The sequence below is a fragment of the Amphiura filiformis genome, chromosome 19 (genome assembly GCF_039555335.1).
Source record: "Amphiura filiformis chromosome 19, Afil_fr2py, whole genome shotgun sequence".
NCBI classification, from domain to species: Eukaryota; Metazoa; Echinodermata; class Ophiuroidea; order Amphilepidida; family Amphiuridae; genus Amphiura; species Amphiura filiformis.
The window spans coordinates 24,448,643-24,471,381 of record NC_092646.1 but is presented as its reverse complement, the minus strand read 5'-3'; the positions used below and the strand labels follow the sequence as shown (position 1 = coordinate 24,471,381).

The 22,739-nt window shown below is 37.6% G+C and overlaps 1 protein-coding gene across 5 annotated transcripts; it reads right to left on the bottom strand.

The window, feature by feature from the left end:
* Positions 1 to 336: 336 nt before the first annotated feature.
* LOC140141098 (protein HGV2-like) lies at positions 337 to 22,481 on the bottom strand. Of its 5 annotated transcripts, none has more exons than XM_072162876.1 (14): positions 22,267 to 22,481; positions 20,056 to 20,166; positions 18,645 to 18,838; positions 13,607 to 13,764; positions 12,545 to 12,618; positions 11,634 to 11,798; positions 10,520 to 10,577; positions 9,966 to 10,056; positions 9,085 to 9,170; positions 8,197 to 8,274; positions 6,713 to 6,799; positions 5,892 to 5,909; positions 4,245 to 4,448; positions 337 to 2,203 (listed from the first exon to the last, which is right to left on the bottom strand). In XM_072162876.1, exons 1-14 carry the CDS (start codon positions 22,317 to 22,319, stop codon positions 2,129 to 2,131), a joined length of 1,452 nt encoding a protein of 483 aa, XP_072018977.1. In that variant the 5' UTR covers positions 22,320 to 22,481; the 3' UTR covers positions 337 to 2,128. The 5 variants fall into 5 exon arrangements, with proteins under 5 accessions (XP_072018977.1, XP_072018979.1, XP_072018978.1 ...); XM_072162878.1 differs by having other exon boundaries at positions 4,314 to 4,448; positions 22,267 to 22,480; XM_072162877.1 differs by having other exon boundaries at positions 4,245 to 4,445; positions 22,267 to 22,480.
* Positions 22,482 to 22,739: the final 258 nt, after the last annotated feature.

Sequence of the window (22,739 nt, the reverse complement as noted above, 5' to 3'; positions counted from 1 at the left end):
AACTTGCTTTATAATGTTCAATCCACCTTTACGCTAAATCTCATTAGCCTTTGCGTTTCGATCCCCATCACGCTGATGCGCATATCGTTATTGTACACTTCACAGTGCGCGGTAACAATGTTTGCAAACCATGTAAAAATGTTTTATGCTTAAAACTATAGAACATTATTTTGATTAATTTTATTGACCTCATTTTCAGATGACCGTGCAAAGGGTCAATATTGCAAAGGGCATGCAGTGCCAAGTTCTTGAGATATTGTTTTATCAGTATCACTTGTTTTTAACAAGTCCTGTAAAAGTGGAAATTTTCATGCAAATGATTAATTTCTCACTCGGTCAATTTTGAACGGTTTCCCTTGATTTTTTATTGCGACTTGTAATTTCCTTATATTGACCTATACACAAAAGGAATATATTTACATTGTTATTTTCATTTGGAATATGAAAATAAATGTAGTGTGAGAATTTCCACCTTTACAGTACATGGTTAGCACAATGGTCCAAGTTAAAATGATTTGATGCTCAATATCTTGTTCTTTTACTTGACCCTTTCGGTAAATCCCACAAGCCTCGTCACTTGCAATGCACAGTAACTATGTTCACTAAATGGCGCAGATTGGCGAGATGTCAAATGACGACATCTCGGGTGTACTTGCAGAGGCTTATGGACTCGGAAAGGCTTATGGGATTTACCGAAAAGGTCAACTGAATTGACATGTACCTTTGGTGGAGGATTCTCCCAGTTTTAAACCCTCCCTTTTTCCCCCTTCATAAAATAAACATATATTTTGTTCCAAGACTTTTAAATAAATTTTCATAAACATCTAACAGATTTGAATAGACTATCACTTTTCAAATTAAATTTCTTCATCACATTTTGCAAAACTTGGTTCCACGAATTATACAACTTTTCACGACTATCGTATTTTCAATTGATTTGTCAATATTGGAGTATTTACAGATACATGTACAAAAATAACCATTAACCTGCCTGGCAAGTTTGTCCTCAATTCCATCCAAGTTTGTCCTCAATTCAGTTACTCCACATTTACAGACATTGGGCTATTCCAGTCGAAATTTGTTATACACACCCCATGGAAGACAATCAAGACATGACCTCCACACGTACACAGGGAGCATGAATTTCAAATGGGGTTACCTGAACGGACAACTCCATTTTAAATATCCATCCCCTGTGCCACCATGCCTCCCATAAAGGGTGTATGGGTTTTAACTGGACGAGTCCATTTCAGGAATAGAAATTTGTTCATATTCCTTTGTTAGTGCAGATTTCAAAGTTTCTTTGTAAGAGGTTTTTAATAAAATCTGCAAAAAAACCTAAATTTTAATGTAATGGACGAAAAACTCTTAATTTCAATGACTTGTAAAGTGCATGCAAACAATTATAAGCTCAGTTTAAATTGGGATATTTCAGATGTTATAAAGTAGATAAGTACACACCAACAGTTTGAACCCATCTACAGTTGAAAATGTCTAGTAGGCTATTCCAGTTAAAAATCCATACACCTCTATAGAAGACATGACCTTAATCTCCCACACAGAGGGTGTAGATTACAAACAGTCACCCATTCAGATTCAACCCCATTTGCAATCCACACCCCCTGTGTAGGAGATTCAGATCATTATCTATTGGGGGTGTATGGAATTCGACTGCAATAGCCCATTATGCCATTTTGTCACGGTAGGGCAAAATTTTTTCCAACTCGTCTTTTACCCATTCATTTTTCAAATCCGTCTACAAATGTGACACATCACATGGAAACGAAGCAGTTGTCAAAAATGACACTGGTGTCGGCTATAGGCATATCTGATTTTATGAGCGAAATATGACGAATTCCTTTCATATGATTTTCATTTTCATCTTTAAAACAACGGCTTACGACAACTGCAGTGTTTCGATGCGATGGGTCACAAATGCTCTTGTATAGTTATCAAGGACATGGCAAATTAATACTACATACAGGTCAATGGGATTATCACAAAATACCAGAAATATATCTACAAAAATCCCTGTATTGAATGGTTCTATACATCCCTGGCAGTTTTTGTTAACAAGTTGTTTTTTGGTTATTTTTTGTTTGAATAGGAGTGTTTATTTCAAGTGATTTCAGGCCGTTTCCATGGCAGCAGCTGGTGCAGCATCTCCGTTTATTTTCTTCTCTACTGTTTTTGGTTTGGCTTCCTGTTAAACAACGACAAACACATAAGAAGAGTGAAACAGACAAAAATAAGAAATGTGGTCAAATTTGATACCTGCTTGCTTTACAAAATAATGATAGGTGATCTTTTCTAATGAAGCAAAGATGCTCTGATGATTAGGCCAAATGACTTTTTTCTTCTTGGCGATGTCAATGCACCAACGCAGCTGTGCTGTGCTTGCCATCTCTTCATCAGCCTCTCTTGAACATTTTGAAATGTGTGCACTGACGTTACCAACTCGCCAAGAACATTGCATAGCAATTTTATATTTGCAACATTTGCCAATAAGATAATAAGCTTGATGAAAGTGCATATGTTAAAGTATATAACAGGATATCCATGGAAAATTACTAGTTTTAGCAAAAAAATTTTGAACAACATAAACATTGTTTGACAGAATAAAATCTATTGATGTAAAAGGTAAGATTATATTTAACCTTGATGCAAAATGTAAACTTAACAAATGCTATTAATGTGAAAGTTGTCCTTATTCTTGCAGAAACTCATTCTGATATTTCCTGGATATCACTGAATGCAACTTTTAGGATTATGGTATTTATTGTGCAAAGCATGTTATTATAATTTGGTTTTGTAGCAAACGCACAGACAAACTGCCCCTGTAGGTGTGCATGTACACTTAGCGCGTTCATCAATACGCGCACAATTCGATACTGCGGCGAGCAATATACGCACGTGCGTCACTTCCGAACTTGAGGTGATCCAAATTATAGTAAGTGATTAGTATGTCTTTATTTGCAGCAAGAAGAGTATAATAGAGCAACATGAGCCCAGCTGCATCCCACATATCAGCAAGCATTTGAAAGGCAGCAGAAATATTAATAGTGAAAATGTAACCACCACAATTAATTGCCCGATTATAAATGTTAGGCATGAATTCTGAAGTGATTCTGAAACTGGGGTTCAATTTGTTTGCAGGAGTCTAATTTGATTCTTGCAAAGAATGAATATGGAATCATCCGATTCTTTACAACTTCATGTACTGTGCAGATGGTGCGCCAGTTTTTTGAGATTCAATTTTAATCCTTGTAAACTCATTAAGCTATTCCAGTTAATTTCATATACCCCCTATGGAAGACAAGACACAACTTTATCTCCCCCACATGGAGTGTGAATATCAAATGGGATTAACTGAATGGACGACTCCCATTTGAAATCTACACCCTTGTGCATGAGAATAAGGCCATGTTTTCCATAGGGGGTGTATGTATTTCAACTGGAATAGCTCAATGCATGTGCAGGTGGGATTGGATTAGTCAATTCTAGTTGATGAAGAAATAAAAATGATATGCAACATGATCGGCCCTGCTAAGGCCAAATGATGGTAGTTTATACAATATAGTTATCATTCTATTTTGCATTGCTAGAAAACCTATTTACTCTCCTTTTAATATTTTCTATTGTTTGTAAAGTAATTTCAAACGTTTGGCTTGAGTGGATCAAATCATGGCATATTATATTGCAGTATGAGAAAGTTATGACAACCAATAGCGAGAATGCATGATATTTAATAGGTAATATGCAACTTCTAAACATTAAAGGGGGCAGTGTTGTAGCTACAGTGGGAGACAGAGTCCACCACTCCCAAGTTTTGGAGCCCACCACTCAGCTGAAATTTTAGTACTGAAGCCCACCACTCAGAAGCAGAAAATAGCAGTTTTAATGAATCAGTCATGAATTTCGTCAAGTTTGGCAACAAATTGCTGAATATGCAAGATTACCACCCAGCACTAAAAATATCCAAGCTACATTTTGTCACTTGTTAAAACGCATTTAAAATTGCTAATGGCAAGAAATGTTTTGTTTAACTTCAAAATCCAAGATGATAAAATGAGTTTCAAATTGACCAAAACCAAAAAAGTTCATGAGGTCAATATGCCAGTTAAAATGAAATGCAGAATTGAACAAACAGGTGAACAACTTCAAAAACTGGTGCTGAACGTTGTCATGGAAACGGTGACAGGTGCATATCATGACGAAAACACTAAAATCAATCAATTTGTCACCTGTTTTTCTGGGGATATATCATGTCCATTCATACTAGCATGCCCATTCATAGCACCATGCCCATTTACCGTGGCAGCATGTCCGTTTTGTGCAGCCTTGGGTGCATCCCCTGATTCGTCTGGTTTGCTTCGTTTGGCGTCCGTTTCCGTGGAGTCAACATCTTTGCTGCTCTCACTACTAGCCTCTTCTTCAGGCTTTCTCTGCTGAGCAGAAACAATGGCATATGGGTCAATATTCTTTTCAAATTGTATCTTTTTCTTTTTACATCCAAATTATTTCTTTTTGCTAACAGCTTATTATTTTTATGTCACATTTAATTTAAAATTGCTAATGGCAATAAATGTTTTGTTGAACTTAAAAATTTAGAACTTTTATGAGTCTGATAGTATATGGTCAGTGACACCTGAAAATATGTATGCGCAGCAGGGGAGGGAAGTTTAGCACTGTATATTCAAAAAATTTGGGCATTTTCATATTGTGCAACAAATATGGCAAGTTGATATATAACAGTCCTGATGAACTTATTCAAGGAGTTATGGGGGCTCTTCTGGGGAATAGGTAGGCTACAGCAGGAGTTATCGTCCCCTGTATTTTTATAGTGCCATTTCCTTAATATTTACAACTCTGTGTTATCTTTCTTAGATTAATTTGCAATTTGGATTGATCGAGGTCGACCAAGATGTACCAAGCTGCAGGGACAGTCTTTTAAGTAAGTAGAGCGATTTGTAGCTGCTTTCAGTGTATATTGTGATCATTATTTTGTCTTTATCATGGGTCTAAACCGCTCTTTTGAATCATTCCATAGTAACTTAAGAGCAGCGTTTCAGATCTCTACCTCATTTCAAAAGACAGTCCCTGAAGATGGCCACTGTGGTTAACTTATTCCCAGTGAGGTTATCCGAAATGTTGTGATCCATACTTACAAAAACATCACCTTTGTAACAGTCTTGTTTTTATTTATCAGGGCTTGAGTTTTTAAGATGAGCAACAGAGCTCTCCTCTGCTATTCACCAATTGCATGTGTGTGCGGGTACGTGTTGCAAAAGCCTTCTGACGCATTGCTAGAAAAGCGAGACACACAAAAATGCACATTTTGCGCATGCGTTTGCAGGGAGAACCTCATTTTGGTACCAAGATGGCGGATCCGTGCAAAAGGTGAATAGGCTCAAAAATCATTAGAAGTGTGATTCATAACACCCAATAATGCTGCTAAAAACGTATGGTTCTTAATCACCAGGGCAGCTTATCTACACCTTATCATCAAAACTCAAGCCCAAGTCAGTGTGCTATGTATATCAGCTTATTACACATATTGCAATGGTATGCATGAATATTGCAGGTAAGCTTAAGGGACCTTGCACTTTGTTAAAGTAAATTGTTTAATTCTTCCATGGTTTAGGTACGCACTGGTGATTATTGATCGTGTAGAAGAGGCTAAGTCAACGCGCCAATGACCTATCTTGTTGCCATGTCCACTGATCAGCCATTCAGCATGGTTTGCAATTCTGCATTCAAACTTGTGTACACTCGACGCATAGCATCACCACAGAAGAATTCAAACATTTATTTTAAAATGTTGCAGTGACATATCGCAAAATTTATATTAGTATTAGTTTGATAATAACATTGATATCTGTTTCACTCACCTTTCTTCGTACTTGAATCTACAGAACAAGAAAAGAAAAATCCAAAATCAGAGGTAAAACTGGAGTTTATCAGAGAAATGGGAGCATGATATCCAATGAGGGATGCAAGAGAAAACACAAAAAAGTAAAAACACTGTCTTCATTAAGTCACTTCTAGTTTACTCAATTAGGATAAAAAAAAGTATCCTGACAGTAACAGGTCTTTAGGACGAAAGCTTGGGAGTGTCATGCCCACACACCCAGTTCTCACTTGCAGACCAGTTAAAACCTACCATTGTCTACTTAATGAAGCCCCCACTGGCAGACCAGTTAAAACCTACCATTGTCTACGTAATATTAATGCACACAATTTAATACTAGAGGAAGCCCAATGGACAAATACTCTTGTACCCATCCTCCATCCAATATTTATTCAACTATCATCTTTTGCAGTAAAATAACATTGTCCTACTCTACTCTACCCTGATGTACAGAGGCACCACTTTTGAGTCAATGCACACAATTTAATACTAGAGGAAGCCTAATGGACAAATACTCTTGTACCCATCCTCCATCCAATATTTATTCAACTATCATCTTTTGCAGTAAAATAACATTGTCCTACTCTTGGCACTTTTGTATTTTTTAGTATTCGTCATTTTGATATGGGGACAAAGTTTCATAAAAACTCGATTTACAGATAAGCTTAACCATTTAATACAAGGATGCAAGCAGGTGTCAACAGAAAAAATCTAGAAATAGATGGAGGAAAACCTGGATATCTGTATATTTCTACAGTTTATCCTGAATACTTCCATCCCTTTATACAGGTTGTTACTTACAGGTTTTGCTGGTTCTGAGGTTGACGCTGAGGATGAGGATGCGCCGAATGCTGATGTGGACGATGAGGATGCTCCTGGACCAAGACCCTGCGGAAACAAAATCAAAATATATGTTAATAACAGACATGTAAATCAATATGTGTAATATGAAATACATTACAAAAACATCCACTCTCATTGCAAGCTGGGGGTAGATATAAAAGAGCAGACTTCTTAGTGGACGTAGAATGTTTGATAAACAATATTTACATTATTTAATCTATTCCCATTCTATTTCCAGTAACAATTTCCACTAACAAATGTTTGTGTGAAATCGCTAATAAATTTCTACCAGATATTCTACGTACGTAACAGAACAAACATTACTGGAAATAGAAAGGGAATAGATTAAATAACCTAGATATGTTGTAGCAGATATTTTATGTTGATGAGTCTGTAGCTGCCTTAATTGTTAATGTTCATTGTTGTGTCGCCGTAAGGGGAGGCGGTCTTTTGTGCGTAATTATAGAGGGCCAGGGGATTCACTCTTATCATTATAAAAAAATATTTAAAGAAATCAAAGAGCCCTTGGAATAAAAATTGTAGTGTAATTCACGCCAGATACAATTTCTTTTAATGACAAAAATGAATTTTTGTAATCGATCAAAAACCAAATGTTTTATACAAATTTTGAATTTAGCCTGAATCCGTAAATATGGCACCTCTCGCCCTTTTTCAGGTCAAGGCTGTTTTTACCATTATGCAGCGAATCATTGATGAAGCTATTTCACATACATGTCTAAAACACTCTAGAGAAAGAATTTTGCCATATACTGCTGAAATATCTTTTGTTGATTTCGAATGATAATGTCTTAACGTCGTAAATTTTAAGGTCAAATTTCTAAAATCAAAACAAAACATTGCGACGCAGATATTCCCCGACTTATGCAATTTCATCATCGTATCAGTCTTTATTATTTGTTTGAGCCCTTTTCCAAATGTTCGTGCTATTTATACATAAAACGGCCAATCTATCTTGCGTCATTTTAATGTAAACAAAAGGCTAAAGATAGCATTTTGAGATTTATGTTTTACTATTACACTCTTCCGTTCATCTGCCTCGGTGGCAGAGCGGTAAAGACCGGGACTGATAATCAACGACGCGTGGAATCGTTGGTTTGAGTCCCCTCGAAGCCTGTGGGAACTTTTTTTCTTCTTCAAAATTCATGATCGCATTCCGAAATGAGTCACTTGTCGCTAAATCGTGTATCGTATCCTTAATCTTCATTACCTTACTGTATTATTTTAGTAAATTGCATGTTGACTAATATTGTGTGGAATGCCTGTGTAACCAAGTAAAACAGAAACAGACAACAACTGTGTTTGGAACGTGAATCACACCCAGTAATTTCTACATTCAATTAAGTGAATCATTCAATCGGTTTATGAACAATCATGGATAAAACAATACAATGTATTTCATGCAAATACAGCAAAATACTCACAAATTCAGCAGCTGCAGCAGCAATGGCTTGACTGGCAGCATCTTCAGCACTCTTCTTCATGTCTTTGGCATCTTCAAGCTAAACATTACAGATAAAAAACAAACAAATTAACAAGTAAACGCATATACATTATACAAATACATACAAATTCTCTTTATTGCCAAGACAGGAGATAGTTAAAAGTGCATAAAGTCAACACATCAAAATCGAATCTACTCTTCATTTCATGGAATATTCTTTAGCAGTGCAAAACCTGTTATCTGCATTTGAAATTAGATGCTGCATATTTTTTTTATTTTCTCAATGTATCATGACATACACAATATTTCATTTGATATTCTGTAAGCCCATACATTTAACTCACTGTTCAATATCTTATTTATCTTGAGATAGAAAATGTCTTCACAAAATTTCCTGAGAATAATGAGCCAAAACTCCCAAACAATTGCAACAGTTTCCAAAACTTCCCAGGAGAAAGCTTTGTGTGCTACTTTTTCCAGCCAAGTTTACAATTTATTATGATTGAAATTAAAAAATGTTGGTATTTATACAGCGCCTTTCACAAGTGCTTTATTCCACTATTGTTAGAATATGTCAGCTGCCATACAATGCCCAAGGCATGCTCATATACCTTTGAGTGGAATGGACATGGACAATATTCATAACAGCTCCCCATTTCACACCTTGGTAGAGCACGGCAAGCAAGGTAAAGCTCCTAGCCCAAGAGCACAACTCGATGGAACCACCAGGGTTCTAAATCACAATCCACCGAGTGCAAGACAGAGCCCGTACCGCTGTGCCACCACGCTCCGAAATTATCAAGCAAATTTATTGTGACTATAAGCAACTTTATCGTGACACACAAATAAACTTTATCCTGATACCTACCTTTGCTGTTATTTCAGGTAATAAATCTTGTAGTTCTGCAATTTCTTTTTGGTCCTTTACTAATGGGTCTTCTGCATCAGCCTTCTCTGTAATGCAAAATATATGATACTCAACTTTATAATCCGTTTCTTCAGGTTGAACAAACAAATTTCAATAGAATGAACACAGCCATACATATTGTGAAATAAGCCATAAAAAAGCATTGACATCACAACCAAACTTGAAGCAAATCAATGTATAAAGTCGAGGTGTGGCTTTTCTGATTCAATTGCAATTATGGCAGCACACCAATCCACAGGGTGTACACTATTCTCAGATTTCTCTCTGCATGCTTTTGTACATTGCAGGTATAAGGCAGGTACATGTAGCAGGCCTGGTCAGTGGCTTGCTAGGATTTTTACAGGGGAGGGGGAAGAGAAAGAAACTTTTAGGGTGAGAGAAAAGAAACTGGGAGGGTGAGGGAAAAGAAACTGAGTGGGAGGAGAAAGAAACTGGGAAGGGGAGGGAAAAGAAACTAGGAAAGGGAGGGGAAAGAAACTGGGAAGGGGAGGGGAAAGAAACTGGGAAGGGGAGGGGAAAGAAACTGGGAGGGAAGGGGAAGGGAGGGAAAGAAAGTGGGGGGGGAGGGGAAACGTTCAGGGGGAGGGGAAAGAAACTTTCAGAGGTAGGAGAAAGAAACTTTCAGGGAGAGGGATAGAAACATTCAGGGGAGGGGAAAGACACATTTAGGGGGAGGGAGTTATGATGAAAATTGTCAAAAACAGGCTAAAAAGACGTAAAAATATAAAATGTCAGTGGCCAGCATAGAGGGAAGGGGAGGGGCATATATGTCCAACTGGGGGAAGCATTTGGCCTGATGCCAAACAAACTGGCAATCTTACCTTTCCCTTTGCCGGTTCCTTCATTGTCCTTTACGCTCTTCTCAAGTTTTGCTATTCTATTTTCAATCACTTTCTTGGCTCCTTCAAAGTTCTGGATAATAAAAACAGACAAAATATATGGTATTATGCTGGTTCCTTAACTTTGCCAAGTATAAAGTCAATTGTTTTCCATGTTAAATTTGGTTCAACAGACCTTGAACAGTACAGTTTGAAACAAGGCGATCAACGGGTCTCAAGCATCTTATGTTTAATATGTGACCAGATCTAGTCCATTTAGGCTAAGTCAGCAATAATGAAAGTTAGGCAAAAAGTTAGGAGAAAAACATAAAATGGACATAAAGGTTCAGAACTTTGTCACCAAGTATTCAAGAGACCTAGGGATTCGACATCAGTACATGTAAGTACTGAGCAAGTTAGTAATATGGTAGTAACTCAATTTTAAAAATTGCAAACTTTGGCCTGAGTAGATCAGATTGGGTCACATATTTTTAATTTGGCAGCCTCAACCACAGAGAGAGGAAAGAAAAGCACTCTTAAGATGCAAGTCTACTCACCTCGATTGCATCTGAGAATTTTTTGTCAAAACCACAAGCAAGACCCAAGTTGTATTGTCTGTTGAAGTACTTGGTTAAGGAAAACATGTAGGAGTTGGCTCTCCTAAGCAAGGCAATAGAATTGTCTTAAGGGAAGGGGTATGAACGTTTGGACAGTATTTATTGTGGGACATTAGAGCACATCAGACATATCGAATTGCATTCTGAATCGAAGAATGTCCTTCTGATATCAAATAATTTTGATTTTTGAAATTAGCAATGCAATACACAATTTATGGCAAATCATTAAAAATTGATATTTTTGATATTTAACAGTACTTTATACTTTATACTTAAAGTGTTTGTAGGTGGGATAAAAAGCAGACGATCAATTGAAAATTTTGACCTTTCGTATTGAAGATATGGATTTTTTTTACCAAAACACCAAAAAAAATGGGTCTTTTTGGGAAAAAAATCCATATCTTCAATATAAAAGGTCAACATTTTCAATTGACCGTTGGCTTTTCCTCCCAGCTACATACACTTTAAGAATATATCATTAGATTTATAAAATTTATTTCGAGGACTGTTATATATCAAAAATTTGAAAAATATCAAATTTTAATAATTTGTCATATAATTTGTATTATATCGTGAATTTCAAAAAAATGAAAATTATTTGATATCAGAAAGACATGCTTCGTATTCAGAATACAATTCGATACGTCCGAGGTGCTCTCATGTCCCACAAAAAATACTGTAGAAACGCCATAAACGCTCATTCTAGATCCCTTAAAAACCACACCACAAATTACAAATGTTCTACTGACAGTTCTAGTTCTGCACAATGCTGGGAATTGTGAACATGCTTTATTTGTACCATTTTTTTTAATCTTTTTTTTTTGCAAGTGGGCAGGAAAAATCTCATGTACTTTTGGCCCCTGAACATGTTTAAAATAAAACTGCCATGAGGTTTTGCTTTTTCAGTTCAGGGGCAAATGACACGTATATAGGAGGTTTTCCTGCCCAACGACGACTTTGTTTTCCTGTCCCAATGTTCAAATTAAAAAATACACACCCAAGAGTCCCCAGTACAAATTTTAAGAAAGAATATTATAAATCAAATCAAGGATACGTTTCAGCTAAGAGTCTGCTCTCTGCATCCAAGTGTTCTCTTTGTATATTGAGACAATGTGTGAAGTCGTCAATACTCTGTGAATACTGCTCCGTTTCCAAGCCAAGCTCCCCTAGTTTGAGATGCACCTGTGATACTTTCAGTTTGTACTCCTTGTCGTCTTTCCTGCAAAATCAAAATTTAAAAGTTGAAATTCCATAACTTCTACTAAATAGTACAGGAGCAGCAACCTCAAAAAAATGACTTCGTTCACCCTCCACTACATACAAGGTTTGACACCATAGGTAGTTAGTATGGACCCTCTAGATCACTGCTAGGTAGGTAGTGGACTCAAATTGTGGTATCACTTTTTTTTTAAAAGGTCATTTTATGTATGGACGTATAATCGCCAAAAATAGCACAAAATTAAGGGGTAGGGGAGATATAAACTCCAAGAACTCAACTTTTACTCGTGATTTTGAATTCATTTTGGTATCAATATGTAGCTAAATGATTTTCCTAATTAGTATTTCCGATTACATCATCACTTCTACGGCAAATACAACCAAAGGAGACGCTTTCATTACTACCCTAGCGAGGTCACTCTTATCTATTATTATGAGATGGTAGAGTAATATAAATATAGAAAGCTTCATGGGCCATGGGTTGCCGTTTGTGATGACGCATTTTGGGGACAACCAAAATGTATTGAGGACAAGCAGAATTTATGCCCAAGTTATCCTCCGGATAACCTCCATATTTTCCTTATTTCGGACACTGCATTCAGTAATCACAAACCAATCACAGGGGTATGATAAACGTGAAGCACTCAGTCAAGGAAGAGTGCTTGGCCTGTGGCATTTCAGCCTGCGGCATCTTGATATCAGATTTTCCCTGAAAATGTTCTTGCTCGAGAAAACAAATTTACATACCTGCTAAAGATAACTCTGGCCAACTCTAAAATCTCCCAACAGAGCTGGAAATTGGGAATATCATCTCCCTCTCCCTAGTAGGAAGAAAAAACACAATAGTAGTGAAATATACATGTAGTGGCTTTGAGGCAAAACTCATTTAATTTCATTTCTGTTTCAGCAAGTTGTTTTAGGGAATAATTCTGGAATAGCCTGCACACCATACTGTAGGCAAAATATCTAATTCTCGATCATGAGAACCAACTTGGGTATGCACAGGTATTTGTGTCAAGCGTAATATGCAAAGAAGTGCTTACGGTGCAAACACAGCTTTTGAGAATTGTCCAATCACACAATCCTTGCTAGGCAAGGTCAAGGTTCGGTCATATAGTTTGTGCGATCGTGTTATTCAATGAAAAGTACGCTAAAAAAGTGGACCAGTAGTGAATTTTTCCTTCAAATGTTTTAACCCAACAAAGTGGAACTTTTGTGAATTTGTACTTCAAAAAAGCTGATTTTCAACATTTTTCCAGAAAAAAATTGACATTTTCCAGGTTGGCAACTTTCTCTACAGCTTTTAGGCAACACCATATGACCACTCGTTTAATAGCCTTATTCAACAATCTGATTCGGTGAAAGTGTTGTTTTTTAATCACATGCTCTCAAGGTTGCTCACTGCCTAGCTGTTAGACATCACATCACCTCATCTACAAATCTTTCACATGAAACCTGGCATGAACCTATGGGCTATTCCCTTTGATATCCATACACCCCCTGTGGAAGACATGACCTTAATCTTCCAGAGGGAGTGTAACTTTTACATGGGGTTACCTAAATAGGCGACTCCATTTGGCATCTATACCCCCTGAGCGAGAGATTAAAGTCATTTCTTCCATAGGGGGTGTACAGATTTCAACTGGAATAGCCAAATTACCTAGAGGACTTGAAATTCAGAGCAATTGCCAAATAGGGTGCAACTCTACTATTCTTATTACAAGACTGCCCTACCCCAACCCTAAACTAGGACTGGACCCAAGTCTAGCAAGTTGCACCCTATTCGATAATGGTACCCGAAATCCTTACCTCTTTCTCTGCATCTTCTCCCTCATCGGCTGTGCCTTCCTCTGCTGTGTCTCCTTCCTCCTCTTCTGCTGTGTCTCCCTCCTCCTTGTCCTCACTACCTTCTGCCTTGTCATCTGTCTTCTTGTCATCATCACCTGTACTTGGACCAGCTCCCTCATCTGGAAGGATACAAATGGTAAACCTTGGTTCGAACATTCTATATATAACATGAAAGGACCTTCGAAAATCCACATAACCAGAGTACCGGTACCGGTACTTAAAAATTATGTACTTATCACCAGGGATCAAGTCCAAGTGGAGTATGCACACATTTGTTCTCCAAACAGTTGTTTGTAGCAATAATATTTATTGAAAATATATCTGCCAAAACTTGTCACACAATAAAGTTAGTAACATTAACTTGCATCAAATATGCAATACCGGTATAATTAAATGTATTTGGACACCGATATTGTATACAAAACAAATGAACAACAATATTAAAGAATTAGTGAAATGTATTTAAACTGAAAATAAGAACAAAATAAATATTTGAAAAATAAAATGAAGCATTTTAAGGTTGAAAATTGAAAATAAAGTTACTGGTTTGGAATGAAATGTAATGAAACAATGTTAACATAGACACCTTTACAAGCAGGTGACAATAAAAAACCTGTTTTACAGGTGGACCGTGCATGGACAAACATTTGTAGGGTTTAATTGTCAGTCTGAATTTTTTTCTTATTTGATTGTAAACTAAAATATCACCACTCTGCCAAACTTGAAAAATCTGGCAAAATATTTTTGCAAACATAAATTTTGGCCACAAAACGTCCAATTTTATATTAAGTTAGCAAACTAAAAAAAATCCCCCATACGTAAAGCAAAATCTGGGTCGGTGGAGCCTGTAAAAACAGGGTTTTTTTGTATCAGATAATCTATCATATTTGACCTACATGTAATTAACAGCTAGCACCCTCCCTTTATAAGTGCCCCCTACAAGACTTTTTCAAGTGGCAACTTCCCAAGTGCCCCTTTTCAAAGTACTTGTACAAGTAAATTTTGTTGAGTGTCTCAATCATGTCACCATCTAAATTATCTTCCCGCTCATGATTAGATCAGGGCTCGAAAAAATGTTTATTTCCCGGGAATGTGATTCTGATTTTACAAGATATCCCGCGAGTTGAGGCATTACAAAATTGGCAAAACCAAGTACTGCACCCGAACTACACTGGTCACAGCATGGGATCGGGGGTGTATTAAATTCAGTTGCCGACTTGCCGCGGAGAACAGCTGTAGCTGAACTGTGTGCGAGAAGTGATAAGTGGAATGGTAGTAGACTCCAGCATATATAAACGTGTATCCAACGTTACAAACTATACAAATGTACCAACGGTTGAATAAAAATACAACAAACTTACGTTTCTTTTGGTCTTTCTCTTTTAATATCCTAAGAAATGGATCACGATTAAGTGCATTGTGCAAAAATGTTTCTGATTCGATCATGAAGGAAGTAGAGATCCGATGAATGACATATGCTCGCTAATTATGATTAGATTAATGCCCTCCATAATCATCACACAGCGCCAGTCGTTCATCCCTGGCTACCGGCGCTGAACTTAGACCCACCACGCCACGTGCGAATATGTTGGGGTTTCCTATCTTAAATGCAAGGCGCCTCGGTCAGTGACGACGCTAAATATACGGGGATTTCCCAGAATTTCAGAAACCCGAATTAGGCTCGAATTGAGTCATGCATTCATGCTGGTGTCTGTTCCCGCGGGAAGCTTAGCGCATTTAAACATATGAAGTACACTTTGGGTTTTCTGGCCAATGCCATCCTTTACTGGCTGCCCAGCGTGGAATTGTTTTGTATGCTCCGTAAGGCGATCCCGGCGGATTGTCACACAGCAATGTCCGCATTTCGTTGACTGCTGCTGCTTTGATCTTGGTATAGGTTTATTTGGTGCCATTTTTGTTTTAACGCGCCATCCACATTATATTTCAAAACTCAATCACATGACTGAAATTTAGCTGGTATTCACGGTTTTCAATCTTAGCATTAGGCCTATAGCAATACATAAATCCACGAAAGGACGGGCACCAAAGTTTTGCATCGGGAACAATAAATATTATAATATAAGCTACTAATGTACTATAAAGGAATGACTCAAATCCCACTCCGCACGGCAGCGTAAGCGCTACGTGATGGTTCAATGAGTAGAATACCTTTCATTCCTGCATATACTTACTATTTATAGATGAAAACATGTGCTAGTGCTGGCTGACTGGCTTCCTGTGTACACGAACGGCCGGCGCGCACGCCGATGTGTGATGATTATATTGGGACTTTACCGTATAAATATTTACTACAATAACGTAACTATTTTGATAAAGTTTTTACTTTTCATTGAGATAGATTACTGGTACAACAAAAATGTTTAAAAGTGAAAGTATGGGTAATATAATTTGTAAGTTCTGCCTGTTCAATGACTATCGTTTTTCCCAATTTTTTGGGTAAGCTTATTTTTTATTATTATTATTTTTTTTGCTGCAGCTCTGATTTCCCGCGAGCCATGGATATTTCCCGGTAATGAGATTCCCCAATTCCCCACTTTTTCGAGCCCTGATTATGATGATGCAGAAAAATTTATAGACTTCATGTCATGCTTTTGGCCCCTGAACATGTTTAAAACAAAACTACCAACAGGTTACATCTATAGGAGGTTTTGCTTTAAACATGTTCAGGGGTCAATGACACATAGGAGGTTTTCGATGTGTCGATGTGGTATTTTCTATAGCTAAAATAATAGTTTCTCGATCATGAGAGTATGAATGTACTGTGTGCACTGCGTAATGTCGCAAGTTAGTGGAATGACACAATAGCGCGATCGATTGTGCACGTACAGGAAATGCAGCGCTACCGTACCCAAAGTGTGTGTGGTAGGCGTTGCACGCCGACGCAATTGTCATTGCGTGCCTATTGAGCTCTCATGATCGAGAAAATATTATTTTCGCTATAGTTAAGCCAATTGTTTCAACTTTAGGGACCGTTCACAAACACTTGTTAGGGGGGGCCTGATGCAAAAAGGGGGCCCTGAACATTTTTTGACCCTGTAAAAAATGACCACTTTTCCTGGAAAAATTAAGTTTATATGCTTTTGGGTTGACCCATAATTTTCATGTCAAAAAGGGGGCCCTGAAATTTTTGAGGTCTGTAAAGGGGGCCCCAAAAACTTTTCGCGATGAATTTTTTTTGCATCAGGCCCCCCTTACAAGTGTTTGTGAACGGTCCTTACATTATGAACAATGTGAAACAAGTTAGTAACATCAACTAAATATGCAATATCTAATTACATGTATTAATTTAATCACCAATGTATTTTAGTGCATACATACATACACATGCAACTTATTCAGTTTCATACTTTCTGCCGCTTGTCACTGAGCAGCGTGGCACTTCATCATGCCGCTTGTATTTTTCTGCAAGCGGAGCGGCACACATCTGAGCAGCATGAATATGAAAGCCAATGTTGCTGCTCAGCACTGCCAAAAATTGTTTTCTGTTCTCCCATACATGTTGGGCATATCAGAGTGACGTCGCTCCCCAGTTGACTTGAATTCAGCTCCTAGCGATCTGCCACTTTGGGCAAAGTGGTGGAGTGATTGATATATATCGGCAGGAAAGTATGAAACCAGCATTTTAGACAAATTATTTAATTTGTGTACCGGTACATAGTGGAACATTCAACTACGCTTGTTACTCCGCGACTAATCATGCTAATACACAAGTGTACAACGCTACTCAACACGTCCAAAAATGCAAGGTTATCTGCGTACAACAGCTTACTATGCACAGCCACGCAAAGAGTATGTTCCACGATGTACACAAATTAAATAATTGTTCTATAGTACCGGTACACAGAACAAATGAAATACTACATAATGAAATGTATAAAATGAAAATAAGAACAAAATAAACATTTATACACCCAAGTGCTTGTTAGGTCAATTATAGAACATTGCAATAACAATAGACCCTGAGAACAATCAGTTGATATCAAATTCAACATATGAATAATGTGCGCCATGATGGAAGCTGTGAAACAACTTCCTGTTGCCATAGAAACATAACGACTGCCATAAAGTGAACACCAGTGCTAGTGATACCTTTCACAGCCTTTGAGTCTTTGTCTTTTTCTTCTGTCTGTTTACTTTGATCATCTTTCTTGGTTTCCTCCTTGGCCTTATCAACTATTTCTTTCTTCTCGTCTTGACCACTTTCGGCATCCATCTTCTCCGCAGCATCATCTTTCTTGGCTTCCTCCTTGACCTTATCATCCACCACTTCTTTCTTCTCATCTTGACCACTTTGGGCATCATCTTTCTTGGCTTCCTCCTTGGTCTTATCATCCACTACTTCTTTCTTCTCGACTTGACCACTTTCCGCATCCATCTTCTCCGCATCACCCTCCTTTTTTGTCTTTACGATCATCTTTCTCGCCGTCTTTTGACTTATCAGTATCCATTTGCTCCTCTTCATTGTCTTTTTTGTCGCCTTGTTCACCATCTTTCTTCTGGTCAGCATCTTTTTTTGCATCTTCAGTGAGCGTATCCAGGGCCTCATCTACTGCCTTTTTCACCTCTTTTTTCTCAGTCTCTGAAATTGTTTTGTTAGTTGGGAATGAATGGAGATCATGTCAAGTCATAGCAATTTACAACATTTGAGAACCACATATTGACATAAAATTGTACACAAATGGTCTATGGATGGCTAATAAATTACCCAACTTCTTAAATAAGATTTTGTTTAAAGGCCAAGAAAAAATAATAATTGTACCATCATGTTTTGGCTTTTGGATGCAATATTTTCACACATTCGGAATGGATTCATCCAAACATAATGTTTAACATTGTGATTTTTCAACATAATTCTTCATACATGTACAAATGACCATGTATACATTTCGAGAGAATGGCAGAGCTTAAAGTAGTGTTTCATGATCCTAGCATCCTCTTTAAAAAAATGAAACAAATACACTGACAAATATGATCTTACCTTCAACTTTGTCAGGACTTTCTACTCGCTCTTCACCACCCTCTTCATCAGAGTCATCTGTTGCGGCATCAGGGACTCCGTCCAAAGCATTGCCAAGTACTCCAGTCTCCATGCGGCCTAATTCGAGCAGTGCTGAGCCGTAATGGAAGTATGCCTCGCCCAGTTCATCGCCCATCTCGCCATACTGAGTTGCTCTGATCAAAACAATTGTTTTAGATATTTACTAGATTGAGGTGCTAGTATGGACGTTAGTGCTGTCGTTGGCACCGTTTTTTAATGTCGACATAATTCGTATACCAACGTCGACACTCGACAGTGTGTCGACATAAAAAAGATTTAAAAAAAATCAAATCAAATCAAAATGTACAACTTTAGGCCAATTCCACCGTTACGGACGTTACAGATACATGCAACTTGCAACTTTTAAGTGAATAGCACACACGTTTGCTGTTAGGATAACATTTTATTTCTTTGTATGCTACTAGTACACACTCTAATGTTCAATATAATGAAGCAATTTTGTTTTGGCTTTCTTAGTTAATTAGCTACAACAATTAGAAGCGAGCGTTACGGACGTTACGCGAAAGTGCCTGCCATTTTGACAGATGGTACATATCCTTAAATCTCCATTCAGTTCTGTTTTTTATTTTTTTCTGTTAACTATATTGAGCAAGCCCTGACTCCATTCTATGTAAACATGGAAAGCAAGTTTGAAATTAATACTCCTGTATCGTCCTACACTGTTAATTTAGTGTTACGGACGTTACATTTTATGTCAAATGTAACGTCCGTAACGTTTTTCATAATGAAAATTTTGTTGCACTTACGATGGGATCACAAAATGGGCCTTTAAACTCAAATTTTGTATGTCTAAGCTTTTGGTTGTTCACCATTGCCATGCAGACAACCATCACCTGGGGTAAAAGAGGTAGTCAGCCTGCTAGTTTCGTTAAAATCCCCAAACTCAAGCATATAGTCTGTTCCGCATCCTATTTTCAGTATGGCCACGACTCGCGCAATATATAGGGAACTGGACTCTGCAAATGAGACTAGGTAAGGTACTGACAGTGAAAATTTTGTCTTTGTTATTGTTTTTTGCAAACACCCCAAAGAAAACCCATCTTTTCATGCAGCAGCAAAAAAACAATGCAGGCAGGGATTAGAAACTATTCACTTTTTTTTTAATGATTTTTTATTTTCATAATTATTTAATTTACATTGATAGCTTTTTTTTTAAATAATTTTTTATTTGTTGTTGTTCAGTAAAAACCTGTGCTGTGGCCCCTGAACATGTTTAAAACAAAACTGCCAACAGGTTACACATAAGATTTTGCTTTAAACATGTTCAGGGCCAATGACACATAGGTTTTTCCTGCCCAATGACGTAATGTCATCAATTTTTCGTACTTACAATAAACCACAGGCTTCCTGTAGTGATTGTACCGCAGCGGGTGCATCCCCCACCAACAGGTGGCGCCTTCCTAAGCCCAGGAGTTTGGCTGCTTCCACGATGACATCAACTCTACAAAGAATTAAATATCAGTTTACATCAGTTACAATTAAAATATGGTACCGTACCAAACACTGCATTCTTAATCTTACATGTATCAACAAAATGCGGCATAGGGCCGGGGTGCACTCAACTTTTGAAGTGACTGGAATTTGCGGACAGCAGTTCGAAAGTAGGGGTCTTCGGTAACAGCCTAGACCATAGACACCAAAACAGAAAGGGGAGTCTTTCAGTGGGAAGGTCCAAAAATAGGGTCATTTCATGATTTTGTGAGACTGGGGGAAATCTGACCAAAAAAGGGTGTCATTCAGCGGGTCAAGATATAATAAAAAATTTGATGAAAAAATGGGGTCATTCAGTCGGAGATTAGGCCGTATAAAATGTTTTGGTTCTCGCCCAGAGGATTTTCATGAATTGATGAGGGAGGAGGTGTTTTTTTTTGTTTTTTTTTTTCAATGTATTTTTAGCGTTGGGGGTGGTTTGGGGTGTTTTTCTTCTGTTCTCGTGGATACAATGAGGCCTTTTTTTTTTTTTTCAAATGTGAGATTCTGAGGGATAAACCCCCTAGAGTACCACAAAAAGACTTGGAAGTGATGCTTGTTCTCTAATAAACTTATTTATATGTATGAAGATTTCATAAATCATTCCTAAGTCTAAAAAATTGAAAAATCTAAAAAATCAAAAAAAATCTGACAAATCCCAGAAATTGAGGAGGAGAGGGGACGAGAACCAAAATATTAATTTTACACGGCCTTATCAGAAATGTTTTCCAAAATTTTTGAAAAAAGGGGTCTTTTGGTGACAGGAAAACAAAAAAGGGTATAATAAATTGGGCAAGAAGGAGTTGAAAAATGGGGGTCAATGTGGCTGCACATCCCCATCACCCATTTTATAGTGAGTGTGGAAAAGCAACATTTGTTAAATAATACAAACCAACTGAAGGCCAGGTTTCATACACATGTATGGTATGCATGACTGAGGTGCTGTTCGCACCTATGAAACATCAAATCAGACACATGCAATTTGCATGTCCATGACTGCTTTGAGTTCGAGCTATTGAGTTGCATGCATGGTTGTCGGAGCGACATGCATGCTAGTCACGATTATCGCACTTTCAGTTTCCCACGCGTTTGAACGGGAATTGGATTGCGTACTTTTTCGATGTCTAGTGAGCAAATTTTTCAATATTTTGAGAAAATGATGTCAAATTTTCTATTCCATACTGCTTGGTAATAATGTCTTCTGCCAATAGTATGTTGAAAGTTGTAATTTTGTGTTTTTGATCGCAAAGATCGGATATTTTCGCTTCGATTCAATTCTGAACCCTTCGCAAGGGTGCCGATTTCGCAGAACTTTGACGATAATTTTGCCTTTTGGACACTAAAATGCTTTCGATCCTTAATTTTGTTTCAACCGAGTCTTAAATTAGCAAGCACAATCACGGTTGGTACCACTTTTATATACATTGATGAAATTTTAAAGATTTTTTTCCAAGTTTCTAACGGCGCAAATCGTTAAGTGTGTATTTCCCATTGACATCCAAAATGGCGTAAGCCAGTCCTCAATATACATAGGTACGGCGTATATAGGACTGGCAAGCGAGTCTAATGCATGCATGTCATCTGGTCGCCATACATGTACGTTTTTGTACGTGCATCATTCATGTGACATGTGTCAAGTATTATTCAGATTTCCTTTTACAAATTATCCATCGGCGTATACGTGCGCGACGCGACGTCAAGCCGCAAGCGTGTGCATTGGACCATGTGCAAAATATGCACTGGACGGCTAGCAGTAGGCCCTACGCTTAATTTGTAAAAGGAAATCTGAATAATACATGAATACTTCACTGTAAGTTTTATGACAACATCAACAATCATCCAATTAAATTATCATGCATGTCATGCATGTCATGTGTAACATTGTAAGTTGTAAAGTGTAACTCATCAACTTCTTGAAGTTGAACTTAACATGTCATTGTCAACTGTCATGTGCATGTGTGTACTTTAAGTTTAACATCTTATGACTACTAATCCTATCATGACTATGCATGTGCATGCATGCATTTATGAAAAAAAAACAGTGGAAAGTCAAAGTGGAGTTTTTATTCACCCTGCTTCACCACTTTCGGCTGTCGAGCTGCTTGGTCCTGCTGTTTCTGACATCTTGTAATCTGTCAACTGTAAAACTTTGGAGTAAAACTGTCAGGAATGTTAAGCTTGCAGGATCCTACGTCCAGTACTCTTGACCACGAACACGGAGCGATGAATGAGTTTACAATGCAGCTGAGTTCCCGGGAAAATGTCTCGTTCCCGCGGTTATTGTTCGAAGACTTGTTTCTTTATGTGTGGCTGTTACTTTTATTGCACATCCTCCCTCAACTCTGGAAAAAAGACCTTAGCTACAAAAGAAGACGTTATTTTCCTTTATTTGTTTCTCTCAAATACTAAATCAATAATATGCCAATTTCAAATTTACTTTATATTACAACTTATCTAAAGCACGGTCTAAAGCTCAATTTGTGGAGAAACAGTAATATCAAAGGGAGTGTTGTAACTACTAAAAATAGCATCTAATTATGCAAA